General features: G+C 56.4%; 1 protein-coding gene across 1 annotated transcript; it reads right to left on the bottom strand.

Annotated features, from left to right (window-relative positions):
* Window positions 1-344: 344 nt before the first annotated feature.
* On the bottom strand, window positions 345-15,673 carry Ncan (neurocan). The gene is made up of 14 exons (XM_048340695.1): window positions 15,601-15,673; window positions 14,553-14,960; window positions 11,812-11,986; window positions 11,457-11,584; window positions 10,895-11,188; window positions 9,675-10,244; window positions 7,993-9,315; window positions 6,183-6,299; window positions 5,151-5,264; window positions 3,978-4,136; window positions 3,714-3,796; window positions 3,079-3,223; window positions 1,576-1,758; window positions 345-490 (listed from the first exon to the last, which is right to left on the bottom strand). The coding sequence occupies exons 1-14, from the start codon at window positions 15,671-15,673 to the stop codon at window positions 345-347; spliced, it is 3,918 nt and encodes a 1,305-aa protein (XP_048196652.1).
* Between the last annotated feature and the right edge of the window lie 241 nt (window positions 15,674-15,914).

Below are 15,914 nucleotides of genomic sequence, written 5' to 3'. Positions count from 1 at the left end.
CTCAATCAAAGCCTTAGTTCAACACGGGGAAGTTGGCCTGGCAAACAGAGGCAGAACCGAGGTGAGGAAGGTAGTGGCTCCCAGGCCCAGGCCAGCCTCCCTCCCAGGAGAGAGGCTCCGGTTCCAGCCATGGTGGGAGGGACTTTGCAGACACAAGGCTAAGAGGACCTCACATGGGAAAGAAAGAGAATAAAGGAGCTTTTTACACAGGATCGTGAGTGGGGATATGGCGGGGGCTGGGGGCTAGGGGGCTCCTGGACCCCTCTCCCCTCTCTGGGCTCTAGGACAGGCATAAGGAGGGGTGGGGGTGGCTGTGCTTGCTTGTTTTGCTTCCTTCCTGCTCCTCAGCAGAAATTCCCTCCGTCCTTGTCCCAGTCCTCGGCCGGGTGGAGCTTGTGTTTTCTCCGCTCCTTGTGTGATTTATGATGGCGGTGAGGGTGCCGGTGCAGGTGGTGGTGCCGGTGCCGGCGAATCCGGTGTGATCTTCGGGCTGCAGGGAGAAGAGAGGGGCCAGGCAAGGGCTAGTGAGGGGAGAGGGTGGGGTGGGGGGGCAGGTCAGACGCAGCTGACCTGCAAGGCTATGTGAGCAGGCAGGAGCTGAGGAGGCACAGAGGGGCTGGAAAAGGATGTTCTCCTGGGCGAGGCATCATGGCTCATGCCCTGTATGTAGCCCTAGCTTTTCAGGGGGCTGAGATCTGGAGGATTGTGGTTCAAAGTCAACCTGGACAGACAAATCCAAGAGATTCTTAGGCTGGGAATATGGCCTAGTGGTAAAGTGCTCGCCTTGTATACATGAAGCCCTGGGTTCGATTCCTCAGCACCACATATATAGAAAAAAGCCAGAAGTGGTGCTGTGGCTCAAGTGGTAGAGTGCTAGCCTTGAGCAAAAAGAAGCCAGGGACAGTGCTCAGACCCTGAGTCCAAGAGATTCTTGTTTCCAGTTTATCAGGAAAGAAGCTGGAAGTGGAGTTGTGGCTCAAGTGCTAGAGCACCAGCCCCAAGTGGAAAAGCCAAGCAAGAGTGCAAGGCCCTTTGCTGGGCATCAGTGGCTCAAGCCTGTCATCCTAGCTAGTCAGGAGGCTGAGATCTGAAGATCATGGTTCAAAGCCAGCCTGGGCAGGAAAGTCCATGAGACTCTTAGCTCCAATGAACCACCAGAAAACTGGAAGTGGTGGTGACTCAAGTGGTAGAGCACCAGCCTTGAGCAAAATAGTTCAGGAACAGTGCCCAGGCCCAGAGTTCAAGCCCTACAACAGACAGGAAAAAGTGCAAGGCTCTGAGTTCAAGCCCCAGTATTGGCACCAAAAAATAAAGGAAGGACAAAGGAGGGAGGGAGGGAGGGAGGGAAGGAGGAAGGGAGGGAAGGAAGGAATGAAGCACAAAAAAAGAGAAAGATCCTCCTGCATTTCCTTCCTCTCTGGGCTGTGTGGCTCATGCCACACAGGAGGAGTGGCTGGGATTACAGGAGGGCACCACAGGCCTGGATGTGACAGGATGCTTAAAGGAGAAGCCACAGGCCTGGGGGGTGTGGCAGGGCACATGGTGGGAGGGAGGGCAGGTGGCAGGGGCACTCACGCCTGGAGCAGATGATGCGGGGCAGGTCCCAGGCGCCCGTGCCCCGGCAGTGGATGGTGTCCGAGCGCTGCTGGGAAAACCCTTCGTGGCACTGGTAGCGGACAGTGGCGTGGACATTGTACTTGGCCTTGTGCGTGCCAACCGGAGAGGCATTCTCCACGACGGGTGGGGGGCCGCACAGCACTGGGGGCACAGCACCCTAGTCAGGGGGTGGCTGGGGCTGGGCTCCCTTCAACTCCACACCTCACATAGTTATGGGTTTGAGATGAGATCTTGCTGGGTAGTCCAGGCTGGCCTCGAACTCATGACCCTCCTGCCTTAGCCCTCTGAGTCTGGGATTACAGGCATGGCCACTATGCCTGGTTAGTTTCCTTTTCTCTCCGTCCTTTCCTCCTTTCCCTCCTTTCCTGCCCTCCCCTCCCTCCCTCCCTCCTTCCATTCTTCCCTCCCTCCCTCCCTCCCTCCCTCCTTCCCTCCCTCCCTCTCTTCCTTCCTCCCTTCCTCCCTTCCTTCCTTTTTGCCCTTCTTTCTTTCTTATTTTCCACTACCAGGGCTTGACCTCAGGGCTCACCCCTCTCACTGGCTTTCTTTCCCTCAAAGCTGGCACTCTACCCCTTGAGTTATGCCCTCTGTCTGGCTTTTTGCTAGCTAATTGGAAAGAAGAGTCTCATGGCTTGAGGGATTTTCCAGCTTGGTCTAGCTTTGAACCATAATCCTCAGAGCTCAGCCTGAGTAGCTAGGATGACAGGCTTGGCTTTTGGTCCTGAAGTGTGAAGTCCAGGCCAGACCTCTACCACATGGGACCACGCGCCTCTAGTCCTTTGTGCTTTAGTCACTTTTAAGACAGGGTATCAGGTTTTTGCCCAAAGTAGCCTGGACCATGATCCTCTTATTTGCAGTATCTGGGATGGTATTTAAGTTGAGGGTCTTGCTAACTTTTTTTTTTTTTTTTTAGTACCAGGCTGGCTTCAAATCACAATCCTCCTAGTCTCCTCCCCCAACACACTGGGATCACAGGTGAGGACAAAAAAATTGCCAAACTAAGAGAAGCAAGAACAAACCAAAGTATTTAAAAAAAAGAAAGAAAGAAAGAAAAAAGAGGTAGACAGGTGGCTGGGGATATGGCCTAGTGGCAAGAGTGCTTGCCTCATATACATGAGGCCCTGGGTTCAATTCCCCAGCATCACATATACAGAAAACGGCCAGAAGTGGCGCTGTGGCTCAAGTGGCAGAGTGCTAGCCTTGAGCACAAAGAAGCCAGGGACAGTGCTCAGGCCCTGAGTTCAATGCCCAGGACTGGCCAAAAACAAAACAAAACAAAAAAGAGGTAGACAGGAGAAGATAGACAAATGACTTCTTTCCTATGTAAAGAGTTCTTAAGAATCAATAAGATTGACTGGCCAACTGGAAACTGGGTGATGGAAATGGGGTATCAGACAGTTGGAAAAGAAACATAGACAGCTGGGAAGAAGGGAGGGAGGGTGGGGGAGGGGGAGGGAGCACCTGTGCCCTTCTTGCAGATGTAGGGCAGGTTGTAATTGCAGGGAACATCGTTCCAGCGGCCACTCTCGTGGGCCACCATCACCACGCAGTCCTCCCCACCGGCAAAGAAATTGTCAGGCTGGTTCTCACGCCAGTTCTCATAATGCTGCAGGAAGAGGAAGTGGACGGCACTCCAGGGATCTGTGTCCCTCCCTGGGGACTCCACGCCCTCTATCCACAGCAGGCACTACCCAGCCTATTCCCCACTGTGCTCCTGCAGCACCCGGGCCAGCCCTCCTCCAGGTAGGAGGCCAGGGCCTCTCCATGCAGGCCTCCTCGACACTTAGGTTCATTCTCCTGCCTGAATCACTGTTTCGAGAATAAAAGGTAATACAGGCCTGGAAACCTAGGCTGCCTGTTTGGAGGCGGCAATGGGAGAATCAAGAAATCAAGGTGAGGAGGATCCAGACAGGGAAGAGAGTGCCCAACACTCTGTGTCATTGCACATGCAAAGGCCCGGAGGCCGGAGGCACCGTTGAGGCCAGGCAAGAAAGAGCAAGTCCTTATGGAGGCGGGCAGGAGTGGGCTTGGTGATAGAGGCAGGTTCCTCTGAGGCCATGGCATGAGGGTAAACTGAGGCCAAAATCGCCACTCACCAGCCCGGTGTTGTCTGTCCACTGGAAGTCCCGCTCCACGATCCTGTCATTGAGGCCGATCCACGTGTTTTCCTGCCCAAAGCCTGCAGGGGTGGGGGTGGGGTCAGGAGGGCAAGGCTGGTCAGGGCGGGGCTGGAGCCTGATGGTTGGCTGCCACCCCCTGAGGAAAGGGTCAATGTCAGGCCCCAGGGATACCCTGCTCCCTGGACAACAACAGCACCACCACCACCCCCCGCCTCCATCAGGCAGCACCCCCACCCCTACTGTTAATGAAGCCGTGTTCTTCGGCCGAGTGGACGCTGGTCAGGTGGCCCGCCCGACGGCGGCAGTCCCTTTCTGCATCCTCCCAGGCCCGGCGATGGGCAAAATATCGATAGCAGTGGCCCTGGAACTTGTGCCAGCCTCGGTCGCAGCCTTCTGTGTCTGGGGGGTGGGGGAGAGTAAAGGGGCTTGACCTAGGTCACCAGCCATGGCCCCAGCCCACACCCCAAAGATGGGAATGACCCAGGCCCCTTCCTCATTCACTTCTATACTTGAGTGCTCACGTAGAGTGCACACGGCCACAGCCTGGCCAAAGAAAGACCCTGTCTCAACAGTAATCAGTGCTGCGGGCTGGTAGCCCACACCTATAATCCCAGCTGCTCAGGAGGCTGAGATCCGAGGATGGCAGGAAATACATGTGAGACTCCTATCTCCAGTGAACTAGCAAAAAAGCCAGACGTGGAGCTGTGGTTCAAGTGGTAGAGTGTCAGCTCTGAGCGTAGAAAGCTCAAGCATTGTGTTCAACCCTCAGTTTTGGCACCAAAAATAAAACAAAATGAAATAGTTTTTTGTTTTTTGTTTTTTTTGGCCAGTCCTGGGACTTGGACTCAGGGCTTGAGCACTGTCCCTGGCTTCTTTTTGCTCAAGGCTAGCACTCTGCCACTTGAGCCACAGAGCCCCTTCTGGCCATTTTCTGTATATGTGGTGCTGGGGAATTGAACCCAGGGCCTCATGTATACGAGGCAAGTACTCTTGCCACTAGGCCATATCCCCAGCCCAAAATGAAATAGTTTTTTGGTTTTTTTTGGCCAGTCCTGGGGCTTGGACTCAGGGCCTGAGCACTGTCCCTGGCTTCTTCTTGCTCAAGGCTAGCACTCTGCCACTTGAGCCACAGCGCCCCTTCTGGCCATTTTGTGTATATGTGGTGCTGGGGAATCGAACCCAGGGCCTCATGTATATGAGGCAAGCACTCTTGCCACTAGGCCATATCCCCAGCCCCTGAAATAGGTTTAACAAGTAAATAATCCATGTAAAACGGGGCCAGAGAGCATGGCTCCGTGGTGCATCACTGGCTTCACAAGATCAAGGATCTGAGTTCGAATCCCAGTGCCACCCGAAGGGGAGGCATCCTGTGTGTTTGTCCATGGAGATTGGGGGCGCAGCTGGGAGACCCACCTTTCTCGCAGAGGCTGCCCCCATAGCTAGGCAGGCAGAGGCAGACGAAGCCGGCCACCTCGTCGATGCAGGTGCCCCCATTCTGGCAGGGGCTGCAGGCGCAGTCATCCATGTCTGCCAGGGAGGGAGAGAGGTCAGAGGGCAGCCGGCCTGCCAGAGGGGGCAGGGGGCGGAGTCAGGGCCCCACCAGCTAATGAGAGCGTAGGCTGGGGGTGAAACCTTGCATGATTAACATAAATTATCATTCACAGCAGCTCATTTTAGAGACACATTCCCACCCCACAAAAAAGTGTTCAGTTTGCCTGTAGAGATGGATTCAAATTAATTCTTCTCTTGAGACTCAATTTCTCTTTTTTTTTTTTTTTGGTCAATCTAGGGCTTGAACTTGGGGCCTGAGCATTGTCCCTGGCTTCTTTTTGCTCAAGGCTAGCACTCTACCACTTGAGCCACGGCACCACTTCCAGCTTTTCCTATATATGTGGTGCTGAGGAATCGAACCCAGGGCTTCATGTATACGAGGCAAGCACTCTTGCCACTAGGCCATATCCCCAGCCCCTCTCATTTCTTTTAGTTGTGTGTGTGTGTGTGTGTGTGTGTGTGTGTAAGTGCATGTGTGTGTGTTCAGGGTCTGGGCGCTATCCCCAAGCTTTTCTGCCTAAGGCTGGCACTCTACCACTTGAGCCACAGTGCCACTTGTGGCTTTGTGACAGTTCAGCTCAAGGCTAGCACGCTATCACTTGAGCCACAGCACCACTTCTGGTTTCTTCTTTGTTTACTGAAGGTAAGAGTCTCATGAACTTTCCTGCTCAGGCTGGCTTTGAACCATGATCTTCAGATCTCAGCCTCCTGAGTAGCAAGGATTACAGGCATGAGCCACCAGCACCAGGTTTTGTGTATATATACATATATGTGTGCATGTATATGTGTGTGTGTGTGTGTGTGTGTGTGTATTATACGTATATGTGATGTGAAGGAGCTTTTTGGGGCTCTGAGTCGAAGGGTGATGGCAGGGTGGGCCCCTTGGGCACTCACCAATCTCACAGTTCTCGCCGGTGAAACCCTGGGCACAGCTGCAGCCGTAAGTGGAGCTGTTGGCACTGCAGCTCCCCCCATGCAAGCATGGGTTGTTCTCGCAGGGGTCCATGGGGGCTGTGGGGTGAATAGGGCAAGATTTGTTGCATTGTTATGATGTTATTGTTGTCAGTCATGGGCTTGAACCCAGGGCCTGGGCACTGTCCTGGAGATCTTTTGCTCAAGGCTGGTGCTCTACCACTTGAGCCACAGCACCACTTCTGGTTTTCTGATGATTCATTGGAGGTAAGAGTCTGGCGGGATTTCCTGCCTGGGCTGGCTTTGACTCTCAATCCTCAGATCTCAGCCTCCTGAGTAGCTGGGATGAGAGGTGTGAGCCACCAGTGCCCAGCCATTGCGATGACTTTATACTTCCCAGCATTGCTATGAAGGGGACAGGGCACACAGAGCTCAGGACATTGTGCTGCTCAAACTGACTGTTGTGGTCCTGCTCTTGGGGCGTTGGGTTCCAGTGAGCAGCACGTAACCCCCCCCCCCCCCAAACCTGTCACCTCCCTCCCTTCCCAGACATGGTCACCGACCTCCTCTCTGCCGCCCCTTGGTGACAAGCTCCAGGAAGTGCCCATGCTGGCTGACCTGTACCCCCTTTTCTGAATCCTCCCTGTGGTTATAAGCCCCCCACCTCACCCCTTAGTCTGAGGGATCTTCACCAGGGACCTGGCTCTCCCTTCTCTGATCTGATTACTTTAGGAAATAAAAGCATTTCACCCAGCACCAGTGGCTGTGTCTGTCCTGTCCCTGTCCTCTGCCCTGTGTGTGCTGTGTACCCCATGCACATGGCCTGCATGGTGACCATCACACATGTGCAAACATGGGTGTGGGAGAGGAAAGGGGGCTGTTGGGGTGACACGCGTGAGCCCCAACAGGTGCTCGCACTGCCAACACCTGCCCACAGACTGGCGGTGACTCAGTCGCTCCCTGCTGCCTGGTGTTATTTCTGGCTTCATTAGCATATCTGCTTCCACCAAGGGAGGGCAGCGCCTGCTTCCCCTCCCCCAGCCCTGGGGCCTTCCCCCATAACACCCCCCGTGGTTGCTGGCTATGAGTTCAAGGCCAGGGTCAGCTCCAACCTCCTCCCTCCCGACACCCTGCACCCTGATCTCTCCTCCACCATGGACCTCATCTACATTCAAGGTGCCCCCCACTTCTCCCTCCCTCAGGATGCCCACAACACCTCATTTTCAGCCATCCTGGACTCAAGTGCCAGCCTTAGCTTTAACCTCCTTCCCTCCGTCCCCTGAACACTGTCTCAGTTTCCCTTTCTTACAATTCGAGACTCCCACTAGAAGCTATCCCATAAGGCCGTGTTAGGCGCTGACAGAGGGAATCTAGCTAGCTAAGTGCTTCTTCGTCAAGCTCAGGCACACATGCAGCGAGTGCCAAGTACCCGATGGGGCCCCACCAGCTACCCCACCCCAACCATCAAAGGATGGGGGGAAAAAGGGAGGAAGTTAACAGACAGCACCTGTGGCTCACACCTCTCATCCTGGCTATTCAGGAAGCTGAGATCTGAGGATTGCAGTTTAAAGCCAGCCTGGGAAGGAAAGTCTGTGACACTTATTTCCAATTAACCAGCAAAAAGCCGGGAGTAGAGGTGGGGCTTAAGTGGTAGAGCACCAGTCTACAGCTAAAATAAAAATCTCCCAGATTCCTGGAGAGCCCCTGTCTGTCCTCCCTGCTCCGGGCTTCCAGCCACACTGCACCAGATGAGGCCAGATGAGGCCAGCTGAGGCCAGGGCTGGGCACTCACCCTCCTCTGTGCTCTCCTGTGCAGGGGACCCAGGTGGGGTGGGCTTCTCCCCACTCGCTGCCTCCTCCCAGAACCCCTCCAGGCCTGGATCCTCAGCTGCCACGTCCATCTCTGCCTCCATCACGCCGGGGGACACAGGCGGCAGGGTGCTGGATGCATCCCATGGTGCCGCAGACTCCCCCGAGGACACGGAGGCAGTGTCACCCATGGAGGCCACTGTCCCGGGGGGAGGCGGTGGGCCACTCTGAGACGGAGGGGCCAAAGGTCCCAGATCCCCCCAGGTCACCCCTGGGGCCTCTCCCCAGGGATGGGGCTGGACTCTGGTGGACACTGGCTTCAAAGGGTCTGGGATGCCAGCCTCAGCCCCCAAGCCCAGCGATGTGGGGGGTATCTCATCGCTCATATCCACAGCACCCCAGGGGCTTCTGGGCACCTCCAGCATGCGAGACCTAGGCTCCTGTGTCCCCCCAGATCCATGGGGGCTCAGAGTGACTGGAGACCCTGTGGGACCCCCAATAGTGTGGCCATCTGAAGAACCCCAAGGTTCCAGACTAGCGGTGACCCCAGGACCCCCTGAGGATGAAGGCAGGGCGCTGGTGCCAAGGTGGGCTCCCAGTATGCGCTCCCCACTGCCCTTTGGGCCAGTAGTGGGGTGCTCTGCTGTGTGGGTGACCCTGGCCTCCACATCTGAGGTGTCTTGAGGGCTCATGGGTTCAGTGGAGGAGAAATCTGTCACATTCCTAGCCATGAGCGGCCACGGGCCAGAGCTAGTGTGCTCAGCTTCGCCAGGCTGAGTGGAGCCAATCGCCCCAACTTCTCCATAGTCTGGCACAGGGGTCTCGGTGGCTGCCTGGGGAGGGACCCCCTGCTTTTCTCCTTGGCTGCCTGTGGTGGCTAGGGCACCTCCTCCCTGCCCTGCTGGGTCCAGAGGCTCCAGGGGGGTCCCGATGGCTAGGGCAGAGGGGGCAGCCGTCACAACCAAGCCCTGGTCCTGGAGCCTGGTGACTTCGGTGGCCTTGGTGGGCACAGTTGGAGAGGGAAACTGTGGCCATGCTTTTGGGGCCCGCAGCATGGCTGCTACGGGGAGGTCTGGGGCGCTGGCCGTGCCAAATGCCTTCCCTGGAGCTGTGCTGTGGCTCTCTGAAGGGCTGGATGCCCAGGCAGTGGACTCTGAGGGCCACCTGAGCAAGCTGGCGGTGGCTGGCTCCCCCATGGGGATCTCAGCTCCATCTAGCTTCGGCTCAGGACTATTGCTGGAGGCTGGAAGGCTGGATGGGGTCGAGGTCAAGGGCCACAGCCAAGGCCTCTTGCCACCCACGACACCTGTAATACCAAGAATAATTATACAGCCGGGAGTGGTCACACACATGCATAATCCCAGCCACTAGAGGGGCAGAGGTCTTGGGATTGAAGGTTAAGGTCAGTGTGGGCAGAACATTAGTGAGACCTCATATCAATAAACTAGTTGGGCAGTGATTATGTGCACCTGTAGTCCCAGCTACTTGGGAAGCAAAGGGAGTAATATTACAATTGTGTTTCAGTGGCTGTAGACTATCTTCTCTGGCCCCAGCCAGAGGGGCTGCTTGAGGTCAAGGGGACACAGCTGGGACTCAATGGTAATCTCTGTCCACCCTCCCAGCCTCATCCTCCCCAGGTGGACCTCGGACCTGGGACACGCTTACCTGCTGCAGGCACCTCCACCTCATTGGTCAGAACATCCCAATGACTAGGGCTGTGGACTCCACCCATGGCCTCTGTGGGCTCCGTGGAGGTGGGAGGCTCCACGTGGTTCCCCACATGCTTGGGGGTAGGTGGCTGGACGGTGGTTTGTAGGCCCTGGCCAGGCTCCTGCTGCTGGAAGTGGCGCCCGTTCAGCCCTTTGAAGCGCCCTCTCTGCCTGGGTGTGGAGCTTTCTGGGGCCTCCTCTGTGGGCACCGCCCCTGTGGTGCCCCCACTACTGAGGCTGGGGGCCACTGTGCTGGGCCACAGCACCCTGGCGGGCCACAAAGCCCGTTTGGAGTCCCCAGGGGCAGAGCTGGAGGGCATTTGAGTGTTCGGCTCCTCTGTTAGGACCAGGGGCTCCTCTTCTCCACTGGACTCCAAAGACTGCTGAAGGCTGGGAGCCACCACTTTCTCTTCCCCTAAGCTGGGCTCCAGCTCTCGAGCTGGGGGCCCCTCTGCCGACAGCATCTCCCCCTCGTCTCCAGATGAGGGGGTCTCCAGGTCCCCATGTTGTGGCGTGGGGTGATGAGCTGTAGGAGAAAGCAGGAGAGCTTGTGCGAGAAGTTCCGCTGGAAGTCTACCCACATCCCCACAAGCCCCTTAGGGTTGGGTTGTGGTGGGCTGTGGGCCCCACCACATGTCAAAGCGCATGTCAAGGCGCAGGTGAGACCGTAGGTGTGGCCCCATGCCCCGGGCATGGCTTCAGGGGTTCTAGACACTCGGGATGCAGGAAACACAGCCGGGTAAGAATGTGGCCCCTCAGGGCCCCGTTTCCCCCAACACCAAGCTCAGTAGCCTCAAAGACTTGCCTGAGGGGGCGTGGCCTCGTGAAGGCAGGGCTACACACCCAGCAAGGTCCCGAATGACACGCCCATGGGCGTGGCCTGCACGAGACCCCCCCCCACGGGGATAGGGGCGTGGCTCTCACCAAGAAGACGGTCCTAGAGGCGTGTCCACCTGGAGACACCCCTCCGTGCCTCCGCCCAGGGGAGGTAGGGTCTCTAAGTGATGGCTCTACAGAACGGCAAACCTGCTGTGGGCGTGGCTTTCTATAGGCAGGGAGGGGGGAAGGGGTTCCCACTCGACTCTCCCGAAGTGGGCGTGGTTGGCACCAGAGCTTGGCTGTGGGGGCGTGGTCTCTCGGGACACTCCCTCGAGGGCGTGGCCTCTGCGCGCACACCTCGGAAGCAGTAGGCGTCGAAGCGGGCCGAGGGCAGGGGAAAGCCTGTGCGGTTGGCGAAACGGTAGACGGTGCGCACTCCTGGGGCTGGGCCCCCGCAGCGCCGGCGCGGCGTCTGGATCGGGTAGCGCACGCTGCCGTCGGCCAGCCAGCCCGGGTCGCACTGGTCCAGGCCCTCGTGCCAGGCCAGGTGCAGCTGTCCCACCGAGGCCAGCACGGCGCCCTGGCGGCGGCATTGCGCCCGGGCGCCCGCCAGGGTCAGGCGGCGGGCGGGGCCCACGTAGAAAACCTCACCTGCGGGGAAGGGGCCGGGAGGCGATCAGGGGACCTTCCACAGAGCCCGGGACGGAGGTCCCACCCCATAGGCCCCGGCCTGGCACAGGGGGACTAGTAGGGACCCAGACAGGCAGACAATTAGGGAAGGTGGGAGAGCTCAGGGAAGTGGTGCTCCCGACCTCAGCTGCAGGCTTAGGGGAGCTGCATAGGGATTTGGGGAGAGATGGGGGCGGGGACAGTGGCAGAGCCTCGGGGAACCCCAGACCCCCTCCCCCGTCCCGCTTACCCCCCAGCACCCTGGCGAAGCAATACACGTCGTAGAGTTCCTGCGGGTCGCGCTTCCCGTAGCTGCGGACCCCTGGAAGGCTGCTGCGGTCCCCATAGCAGCCTGGACGCGATTGGGTGATGGGGTATCTGGTCACACAAGGGGTGGGTGCCGCTGACTTGTGCGCTCCCGGACACCCCATCCCGCCTCCGGGACCGGCCCGTGAGCTCCCGGACACCCCGGTCCGGCCTGTGCACTCCCAGACACCCTGCCCCGCCTCTGCGACCGGCCGGTGCGCTCCCGGACACCTCGCCCCTCCTCCGGGAACAGCCTGTGCGCTTCGGACACCCCGCCTCCCACCCGCGTCCCCCCTCACCGGACGGTGCCGTCCGAGAGCCAGCCCGCGTCGCAGTTGTCAAAGCCGTCCTCGAAGGCGGCCTGCAGGTGCCGCGGGGCGGCGATGGAGGCCGAGCTGAGGCGGCAGGCCTCCTGGGCCTCCGCGAAGGTCAGCGCGTAGCGGTCTCGCGCGGCCCGGTAGTGGAATACCACACCTGCGCGGAGGGGCAGCGGTGGCTTAGCCTGGGAGCCTCAAGGGCAGCCTCTGCCCAGTACCGGTGGCCATCTCTGTCATCTCAGCTACTCAGGAGGCTGAGATCTCAGAGGATCGTAATTCAGAGCCAGCCCAGGCAGGAAAGTCCGTGAGACTCTTTTATCTCTGATGAACCACTAGAAAGCTGGAAATGGAGCCGTGGCTCCAGCGGTGGAGCACCAGCCTTGAACAAAACTGTTGAAAGACCATGCCCAGGGCCTGAGTTCAAGCCCCAGTACCGGCATACATATGGAAAAAGCAACGTTTTGAAAGGTAGTAACTAACTCCCCAGTATCTGGATGTTATAGAACAATATTGTGCATTTCAAATATAAGATTCTGAAAATTATCACAAGGAACCCTACATGTCCCAAGCAACCCCAATCAAACCGTTACATAATGTGTGCACCCTAGAAATATGGGCAATTATTATATGTTAATTAAGAAATAAGCTGGAGGCAGTCTCACCCGTCCAGCACCTGCCTTGCAAGTGCGAGGCAACCCAAGTATTGCCAAAATTGCCAAAAAGAAAAAAATTAAAATTAGAAGTAAGAAGTAAAGGAAGAAACAAAAAAATGCTAACACTAAGTTGGGCATGTTGCTATGCCTGTGAGCTCACTTCTCAGGAGGCTGAGGCCAGAAGCTGGAGATTTCCAAGCCAATCTGGTCTGAACAATAAGGCCCATCTACCGTTCTGGGCAACAGTAGCTCACACCTGTAGTCCTAGCTATTGAGGACACTGAGATCTGAGAATAAGGCTTGAAACTCAGTTTGGTTAGAAAAGTCCATCTTACCTCCAATTAACTTAAAAAAAAAAAGGTGGAGGTAGATTATAAATCACATGGTAGAACTCTGGCCTTGAACACAAGAGCTCAGGGACAGAGGCCAGGCCCTGGATTCAAGCCTCAGGACCAGCACAAATCAACAACAACAAAGTATTCATTGAATAAGAAATTATTGTGCACTGACTCTACGGCAGACTTTGTTGTAGACTTTTCTTTAGTCATTAATTTTTTTCTTAATCAGAAAGAAAAACTCCACTGGAGATTTCAACAGAAAGAATTTAATAAAGGGACTGGATAAACATGTTTTAGCACTGTTATTTAGTCTATATTTTAATCAACCTGCTCTTTTGAAATAGTCTCAGTATTTTTCTTATATTGAGACAGGGATTTATGTGTATTCTTAGATTCTCATCTCTCCTGCCTCAGCCTACAGGTGTGGCCGCCATGCCCAGCTCTACAGCTTCTATTTCTAGTTTTAAAATATTTTTATTGCTGTACATTATAAATTGTACAGAATAAAAGGTTTATTATCAGGTGTCCACTCATCATCTTGCTTTTTTATAATATTAAATTTCTTTTAAAAGGGAACTTTAAATAGAAAGTCAATATAATTGGTCTTATGTAAAACTAGGAAACCATAAAAAGACTTAAAGGTAGGGGTTGCTGGAGTGGCTCAAATGTTCAAGCACTTGCCTAAGCAAGTGCAAGATTCTGAGTTCAAACTGAGAACAACAGAGGCTGGGAATATGGCCTAGTGGTAAAGTGCTCGCCTCGTATACATGAAGCCCTGGGTTCAATTCCTCAGCTTCACATATATAGAAAAAAGCCGGTAGTGTTGCTGTGGCTCAAGTGGTAGAGTGCTAGCCTTGAGCAAAAAGAAGCCAGGGACAGTGTTCAGGCCCTGAGTCCACGCCCCAGGACTGACAACAAAAACAAAACAAATAAACAAACTGAGAAAAACATGAAAGTGCAAAGCAAAAACAGGATTTTTGAGAAAGACCCTGGCATCTCTTCCTTGGCTAAAAAGACAAGTGTTAAAGGGCTGGAAATGTGGCTTAGTGGAAAAGTGCTTGCCTAGCATGCATGAGTCCCTGGATTTGATTCCTTCATCTGAAGAACTTAAAGGAACAACCTGGAACCCTCCTGACTCCAGTCCTGCCCCCATGTCTTAATTCCTCCCACAAAGTGGTTGGAGTTATGATTGGGCCACACCTCCTCCTGGCTCCAGCTCCTCCCACTGGGTGGGTGGAGCCTACACTGTGCCAAACCCTTCTGACTTCAGATCCTCCTGTGCAGTGGGTAGGCCCAGGTTTCGCTCCTCCCCTGGGCCCTGACCCCTCCCACTGAGTGGGTGGAATTTTGGCTATGCCCCACCCTCCAAGCTTCAGCTCCTTCCACTGAGTGGCTGGGTTCGTTATGCTCCGCCCCTCCCACCTCAACACCTCCTACTGAGTGCATGGTGTTCAGGGCATGCCCCGCCCCTATCGACCTGAGCTCCTCCCACTGACAGGAAGGAGCCCCAGCTATGCCACACCCCTACTCCACACATTGATTGGGGCTCCAAGTATGCCCCGCCCCATAACGAGCTCCTCCCGGATTGGGCGGGGTTCAGCGATGCCATGCCCCACAATCGGCTCCTCCCTCTGATTGGGCGGAGCTCAACTATGCCCGCCCCTCCCCCGCGGGGGGGCTCCGCGCTGGTACCTCCCTGTCCCCCGCCTCGTCTCCCCTGCGGCCCACTGACCGGTCACCTCCAGCAGCACCAGGTCTTGCTCGTCGTCGATGCCCCGCACCACCTGGCAGCGGTAGAGCCCGGAGTCGCTGGCCCTCAGCGGTCCCAACAGCAGCGTGGCGTTGGCCCGGTGCTCGGGGTAGGCGGGCAGTGACACTCGGCCCTGCCAGCCTTTGGCCACCCGCACCACGTTGTCCTTGGCCACCAAGATGGGTGTGTCCTGCCGCTGGCCCGACGCGGTCCGCACCTTCGTCCACTTGATGCGGGGGCCGTCCCGGGCGGCCCCTGGCCGCGGCTGCAGCGTGAAGAGGCAGGGCAAGGCGGCCAGCTCCGCCAGCGCGGCCCGCAGCGCCCCAGGGCCCACCTTCCTCATGTGGAACCCCTTCTCTGGGCTGGCAGTGGCCGGTGGGCCCGGGGTGCCTGGGCAGGGAGGACAAGGTCAGGGCCCGGCTCGGGCAGGCCGGCACCCGCGGGACCCGGAGTGCAGGGAACCCGCACAGCGGCCCTGACACACACCTGGCCCCAAACCCAAGGGAGATAACGGGGCCAGATTCCTGCTGGGTGGCCACGTCTCATCTTCTTTAGGGAACATTTGGGAAACTGAGACTCGGAGAGGGAACTGTCCTTGCTTAAGACCGAGCAAGTACGGCGAGCAAAATCGGGGAAGGATTTCTGAAGTCGGAGCTCTGGGCCACTTTTGGGGAGAAGCCTACATGCCTTTATTTCCCTGACTACCCCCGCGGCAGACATTACTAATCCATCTCGGCACAATTTTTTCCTTCTTCTTCTTCCCCTTTTCTCTTTTCACTTCATTTCTGCAGCAGCAACAACAGTGACAGGCGGCACTAAAAATAACCTCTCAGGTGTCTTGTTCTCTTTTGACTGTTCAAAGACCTTTTTCATCTGTTCTTGTTTTATTCTGTTCTACACACTAAGCCAGCCCGACAACCAGCAGGAAGAGGCTCAGGGATTTAAAAAAAAAAATCCTGACTTATTAGTCCCTCAGACCCCCAGCTGTGCCTGCAGAGGGCAAAGATGGGCTCCCCATCTGCCAACTCACCCTGGTCCCCAGCCACAAGCAGCAGCAACGGCAGCGTCAAGAGCCCACAGGCCCAGACAGAGGAGGCTCCCATCCTGCAGGGAGGCCAGAGTGGGAAGGGTGAGTCACAGCACTGTCAAATCATGGAAGGACCAAATCCAGAGAAGCCAGAGTGCCACAGATTGAGCACCCCAGGGGCTGAGGCAGGATTCAAACCCAGGACTACCTGACTTCACCATCCAAATGCTGAAACTTCATGGCCAGAGGCATGGGTGGTCGAGTAAGTCACACCTGGGAGTGGATTACTGTGTGACCTTGTGTGAATGGCTTAATGT

The sequence above is a fragment of the Perognathus longimembris genome, chromosome 3 (genome assembly GCF_023159225.1).
Source record: "Perognathus longimembris pacificus isolate PPM17 chromosome 3, ASM2315922v1, whole genome shotgun sequence".
NCBI lineage: Eukaryota > Metazoa > Chordata > Mammalia > Rodentia > Heteromyidae > Perognathus > Perognathus longimembris.
The sequence above is the reverse complement of the archived record's forward strand: the minus strand, read 5'-3'. Positions and strand labels throughout refer to the sequence as shown.